General features: G+C 44.7%; 1 protein-coding gene across 1 annotated transcript; it reads left to right on the top strand.

Annotated features, from left to right (window-relative positions):
* Positions 1–1953: 1953 nt before the first annotated feature.
* Positions 1954–4325, top strand: LOC311319500 (diphthine--ammonia ligase-like; the record flags this gene model as incomplete). The annotated part of the gene is made up of 3 exons (XM_084451059.1): positions 1954–2093; positions 2680–2771; positions 4102–4325. Exons 1-3 carry the CDS (start codon positions 2071–2073, stop codon positions 4323–4325), a joined length of 339 nt encoding a protein of 112 aa, XP_084307185.1. The 5' UTR covers positions 1954–2070.
* Between the last annotated feature and the right edge of the window lie 3066 nt (positions 4326–7391).

Raw genomic sequence — 7391 nt, 5'->3', positions numbered from 1 at the left:
AACACAGTAACACAGTCTCAGAACAACAGACTAACAGTAGCAGAACAACACACTAACACAGTCTCAGAAAAACACACTAACACAGTCTCAGAAAAACACACTAACACAGTCTCAGAACTACACACTAACACAGTATCAGAACAACACACTAACATAGTCTCAGAAAAATACACCAAGACAGTCTCAGAACAACACACTAACAGTCTCAGAACAACACACTAACAGTCTCAGAACAACAACAATAACACAGTCTCAGAACAACACACTAACACAGTCTCAGAACACTCACTAACAGTCTCAGAACACACTAACACATTATCAGAAGAACACACTAACACAGTATCAGAACACACACTAACACAGTCTCAGAACAACACACTACACAGTCTCAGAACACACACTAACACAGTCTCAGAACAACACACTTACACAGTCTCAGAACAACACACTAACACAGTCTCAGAACACACTAACACAGTCTCAGAACAACACACTAACACAGTCTCAGAACAACACACTAACACAGTCTCAGAACTACACACTAACACAGTCTCAGAACAACAACACTAACAGTCTCAGAACAACACACTAACACAGTCTCAGAACAACACACTAACAGTCTCAGAACAACACACTAGCACAGTCTCAGAACAACAACACTAACACAGTATCAGAAGAACACACTAACACTGTCTCAGAACAACACACTAACACAGTTTCAAAATAATAACACACTAATACAGTCTCAGAACAACAACACACTAACAGTCTGAGAACAACACACTAACACAGTCTCAGAGCAACACAGTAACACAGTCTCAGAACAACAGACTAACAGTAGCAGAACAACACACTAACAGTATCAGAACAACACACTAACACAGTCTCAGAAAAACACACTAACACAGTCTCAGAAAAACACACTAACACAGTCTCAGAACAACACACTAACACAGTCTCAGAACAACACACTAACACAGTCTCAGAACAACACACTAACACAGTCTCAGAACAACACACTAGCACAGTCTCTGAGGAGAAGGGGCCACTTTTTGAACTGTGCTCATCCTTGGATCTGAAGTTGTATCATGTTTTCAAAAAGCTCAAATCAAAACAATACAAGGCTTGAGAACATAGGAGAGAGCAGTGAATTGAAGAGACGTCTCTCTCAATTTTGTACATTCAGACAAAACCACTTGCCTTTGGCCTGCTTGGAGGCAAGAGGTGAGGGAAGCTCACCAAGCATGTGCAATTATTCTGCTCTGCTCTGCACAACAACAGAAAACACAAAGAGCATCAAAGCCTTTCCTCTGAGCTATGGCACTAGCTCCCTCAGAGAAGAAGTGTGTGTGAATAGTCCTTGCAGAACATGGTCTTGTGGGCTTCTATGACTTGGCTACACACATTTTAAAAACATGACTTCCTTTTTTCTGGACTTGTGGTACAGTTCTACCACTTTTGATGAAGTAGTTTAGATCTTTTCATATACGCAATAACAGATGAGAGAAAGAGAGACCAGGTTATAGGCAAATAAATAGAGATGATTTATCTCTGTGGTCACTAATCTCAGCTGTATGAGTTCATGTCATCCAACAAAAACTATATCTACAAGTCTTTTCCATTTTTCATTCCATATCTGTTATTATATGCAATCACAGACAGTTATGTATTGCAATGTTATTCGAAAATATTGCTGACTTGAAATTGCTGAGATAAAGTGGGAACACACCCATGAACTCTCAATGACACTGTAAGCCTTGGGCAAAAAAATCTGTACAACAAAATATTTACCTTAATCTAACTGCACTATAATTCACGAAACACTATTGTTCATTTCCTTTCACTTCGCCAGGCTTTTGATTTATTTATCAGGCAACGTGTAGGACACACCGTTTTAAAGGGTCCTCTCAAACCAGGAAGAGTATTTCACGTGTTGTTGTGTACATTCTGGCTTGTTGATACTGGTTACTGCAGTATGCTGTCTAGACATTACAAATTCATATCGGGATAATATTATTTCACAGCGCATTGCACATATTTTGTAAACGGATGAAATAGTGCCTAAAGACAATGAAAGTGGTCGCGTTGATCAGGTAGCTAACTCCATTCATTCGTGTCACTGTCAACTTTAAAACAGCTGGTTTTGTAACAGTAACAGCACGCAGATATTGCATGGGCAGCATTCATTCAGCAAGCCAGTTGCTCTATTTTATGACTGTAGTTGCAGTATTTTCTTAGGAGTTGAATGCATGTGTAGATCATGTCCTGTTCTTCAGCTCAGTGCCAGTGTGCTGCTGTAAGCTATGAGAGACGGGTGGGAGAGTGGTAAATGAAGGATACATTAAAGGTCCTGATCGTAGCTTTCCTACTGTAGCTATGTAGACAAGTAATGAGAGGGGGCACATTTAGACATAAGCTCTTGTCAACAGCTGTGACAGTCGAGAGAGTAGCTAGCAAGTAGCAATGTGTCCCATCATTATCACAACAGTCAGGCTATAGGACATTAGGACATTAAACACACCAAACTCCTCGAGTCCTTTCATGACTGAAACAATAGGTCGTTACTAAGAGCATCTCAGCTTGGCTATTCGCACCTGTTTAGATGTCTTCTGTGTGACAATGACATAAGACTAACACATTGTTTTTTCCATAAACATTTGTCACTGTGTGTTGTTTCAGTGGGGGCAAAGACAGCTGTTACAACATGATGCAGTGTGTCGCTGCTGGGCACGACGTCGTGGCTCTGGCCAACCTGCGCCCTGCAAACACAGGTGGGCCTGGACCTGGTGGGTGTGTGTGCCCTGGAATGAGTGTGAGATGAGCTTGCCCTACATGGGATACAGCCACCTGCATCAGCTCCTCAGAGAGCAGTGCAGCTGCAACATCACTGTGCACAGGGAAGGAAGTCTGTTGCATAGTTTGAGCAGAGTTCTATTCTATTCTAACACAATTCTTATTCTGTGCTACTCTATCATTCTATTCCCGTCGGGGATTAATAAAGTTAGTTATCTATCTATTTTAACCTATCCTATTCTATTCATACTATATCACTGTTCTTTTCCAACTTTATTAATCTTATTCTATTATTCTATCATATTCTATTCTAACCTATCCTATTCTATTTATATTCTAACTCTATTCTATAATCTATATTATATTCTGGTTAACCTATTAGACCCTGTTTAGACTTGGTTTTACTGTAAAATGTGTTTTGGTCAATCAGATCACAAGTGGACAGCGAGACACATCATCAATTACACCTGTCTGTCATGCGTCTCCAAATGTGTCCAGCTGACCGCTTGTGTTCGTGTAACTATAGTAACTCACTCACTCCTGCCTGCGTGCATGTCACAGCTGTTCCAATAATCAGTCAGTTTGATTAGAGCAGATAAAAAGTGCATGAAAGCAACCGAATATGTCTGAAGAACTAATGTACATAGTAGGACTATTCCAGCTGTTTTGATTGATAGGACAAATCATTTGCAACTTGCAAAAGAGTGCAGGATGAGGTGAAAAAGGAGAAAAATCATCCCGCATTGATGACGTTTTCCTGTTACATTTTTGTCAGGAACGCATCAAGAAACCTTAGCATTTAGACTACTAAAGATATACGTCCCAGACCACCTCGGCAAGTGGTTTGAGTAAACGTTTCATATGTTTTGGTGGTTGTTTACACTAGTTAGCACTGTCCACTTGTGATGTGATCGTCTCAACAGGGCCTTATTCTATTCTAACCTATCCTATTGTATTCTCTTCATGCTCTAACTCTCTATTCTATAATCTCTATTCTATTCTGTTTCTATCTATCTACCTGTCTCTACCTATTTTATTCTATGCTATTCTATTCTGTTTCTATCTATCTACCTGTCTCTACCTATTTTATTCTATGCTATTCTATTCTGTTTAACCTATCGTATTCTTTGCTATTCTATTCTGCTTAACCTATCTTATTCTATGCTATTCTATTCTAACCTCTCCTATAGTTTTTATTCTATTCATATTCCCTCTCTATATTACTATTCCCATAATCTTATTCTGTGCTATCCCATGCTTACCTATTCTAACCAATCCTGTTGTGTTGTGTTATGTGTGGCTGGCCAGATGAGCTGGACAGCTACATGTACCAGACGGTGGGCCACCAGGCCATCGACCTGTACGCAGAGGCCCTGGACCTGCCCCTGTACAGACGCACCATCCAGGGGAGCAGCCTGGAGACGGGCCGGGACTACACCCAGACGGAGGGGGACGAGGTGGAGGACCTCTACCAGCTCCTGCACATGGTGAAGGTAGGCCTGCCCGACAGCGGGCCCGACAGGGCAAGGTAGCGGGGATCGAACCGCCGACCTGCGGCATCACGGGAATCCGAACGTCTACCAGCAGAGAAAAGAGAGATTCCCCCGAGATGAGATATTTGGTGTTTTCAGCAGCCGTGGCTGTTTATCACACGAGCGGTGTTCCAAACACGCCCTGCTACACTTGTGTGGTTGTGTTATATCTGTTAATCTGGACTAGATTAACCTCTGCTACACCCACATATCTCTGTTTGGGGCGGCTGTGGCTCAGGAGGTAGAGCAAGCCGCCCAATGATCGTAAGGTTGGCGGTTCGATTCCTGGCTCCTCCTGTCCACATGTCAAGACACTGAACCCCAAATTTCTCCCAACGAGCAGGCTAGAACCTTGCATGGAAGCTGGCCGCCATCAGTGTGTGAACGTGTGTGTGAATGGGGGAATTGTAAAGCGCTTTGGATAAAAGTGCTATAGTGCAGACAATTTACCATTTACCATCAACTTCTGTGGTTGCATTATACTATATCTGTGAATCTGGGCTAGATTTACCTCTACTACACCTACCCATCACCTTGTATGGTTGCGTTCTATCTGTTAATCTGGGCTAGTTTAATGCTGACTTGACTGAGCACTTCCAGGACAGTGCAGCCCAGCTGGAGGTCTGCCTGACAGGAGTCAACGAGGCCACGCTGGGGCTGCTGCTCTGTCTTATTTGATAGTTTCACTTCCAAGAGATGGCTCCCATTTGTCGTCTTTTATCACAACCTTCTTGGAAAGTGCGTTCGCTGTTTTATCAGCGATATCTTCAGTGATATCATCTCTGTCCTGACCCCGCGGTGGTGGAGTGAACTGCCCACTGACTGGACGTCAGGACAGCAGAGCAAAACTCACTTCTTCAAGAAGCACTACCAGGACCCTCGCTCTTAGCCACCTATTGTACAGTATTTGTATTTTTCTACTCTTGCACTTTGCCATCGGCACTAGATTATTGTTCTCTGTAAAGCGCATTGTGTTGCCTCTGGGTATGAAATGCGCTATACAAATAAAGCTTTGATTGATTGATTGATTGATTGATTATGCTCTTAGTCACTTGTTTAGAAATGAGATGCACTTGTGAGTTCTGGTGAGTAGTAATACACCAACGTTTCTCGCGTTAAATGCAATTTTAAATCGCTTTGGATTAGAACATCTGCTAGACTGTATTGTAATGTAACGATACAGGTTGTACTGTATGTACAGTATGAGTTGAGTTCAGGTGCCCTCCAACTGCAAGGCCGGCAGGAAACGCTGCGATTCTTTAGCCCGAACGATGAAAAATCTGATGCGGAAATTAACCACCCTATAAATATTTCAGCAAATACCTTTTCTCTTTCGCCAGTGTGGCGAGAAAACATTCATCCTGCGCCAAATAATGCATGAGTCCGGTGGAGGTGCCCGGAGCGCGTCTGAGGGGCGTCAGGCAGGGTTGCATGTGTGTTTAACACGCTGGTGGCAGCTTCCGCCCGGAGCCAGGATCCAGCTACCTGGAAACTTCAAGAGGAGCGCTCTCTCTGCTTGTCAGAGCAAACAGACAGGCCGCCGCCGCCGCCGCCGCCGGACTCCTCCCCTCCCCGCCCGCCCTCCGCAGGCAGGCGGCATCAGAATGGAAGGGCTTGTTAGTGGGGTCTGGGCCGCAGGGTCCGGCGGGGCGGGAGGCGGGGGGGGGGGGGGGGGGGTGTTGGGACGTGGAGGGGTGTAAACAGGAAGAGGAAAGTGCTCTCCCCGTAGGTCTGCGTGGAGACATGTTCATCCAGCGCTGGGCTGGACCTGGCTTCTGTGTTCACACGCTCACGCGCACACGCACACACACACACACACACACACACACACACACACACACACACAGTCTGAGAGGGAGAGGCCAGGTTGTTTTGCTCTCTCCCTTTCTGTTTTTATCTCAGTATTTCTTTCTGGTGTTCTCTCTATCTCTCTCCCTCTTTCTCTCTCTCCCTCCTCTCTATTTCTCTCCCTCTCTCTCTCCCTTTCACTCTCTCACTCCCTCCCTCTCTCTCTCTCTCTCTCTCTCACTGCCTTTATGTCTCTCTCCCTCTCTTTCTTCACACACACACACACACACACACACGCAAACACACACGCCCTCCTTCTCCCTCTGTGGTCAGCTCTGGCTCTGTGATTGCTAGGTCCTGCTAATTTCCCATTTCCAGGGCACCTCTGTCATGACCTCTGACCTCGGCAGGGCCACAGGGCAGGGCAGGGGGTCTCCCAGGGGGCCTTCCAGGGGCCAGTAGACAGCCAGTCCTCTGAGTGTTTACCTCTCCTACGGTGTCTGTGGAGGGAACAGGCCCGCACTGTAAACAAGCCGTTTCCTCTCTCTCCCTCTCCATCAGGCCTTGGGGCCGGGCTCAGAGCTGCCTCGCGTCTTCAGACTCCACAGCCTCGTCTCAATCAACCGCCCACACCTTGTTTTTCCTGCTTAAAAAAAAAAAAAGCACGCTTATTAATTGGTTTTATTTTGCGTCGTTTGTTATTTGACCTTTTTTACAGTTAGGCGCCCGAGTCTGATACACGCACAGCTCCTCACGTGTGCTGTAAGTGGATCGGGTCGGTTCTAGGCGATGTTGTGTGGCTTGGCTTTCTGCTGCTTGTTTCTCTAGAAGAACCCGTTTTTTTTTTGTTTTTTTTTCAGAGCCTTGAGTTTTAGTAACTTCAGGTTCGCCGGTTGATTTGAGGGAAGGAGAAACAACTCTTCCGATAATTAGCTGTTAAGTCACTCTTGCAGGAAAAGAACAGGTTTAGCATCAAAAATGTGTTCTGTTCGGGAAGTGTGATTCTTGAAAGATTCGCCCTAGCAGTTTGAATTAATTAGAAGTTATTAAATTCTATTTGGCAAATGACACTTGAACATAGATGAAAGGATTTTTTTTAGAAACTGCTATGGGTCTGTGTGGAAAGTCTCCTCCCTCCCTCCTCTGAAACTCTGGAAGGCTGATAACCAGCTCCTAACATGAGCCAACAGTGCCACCTATGGACCGGTCACAGACACTGCCAAACCAAACCAAAACCCGCACATCTCCACATCTCTTTCTGCTCCCAAAGAATGTTCT

This window comes from Borostomias antarcticus, assembly GCF_949987555.1.
Source record: "Borostomias antarcticus genome assembly, chromosome: 16".
NCBI classification, from domain to species: Eukaryota; Metazoa; Chordata; class Actinopteri; order Stomiiformes; family Stomiidae; genus Borostomias; species Borostomias antarcticus.
Note: the sequence above shows the minus strand (reverse complement) of the source record. Positions and strands in the feature narration are given on the sequence as shown.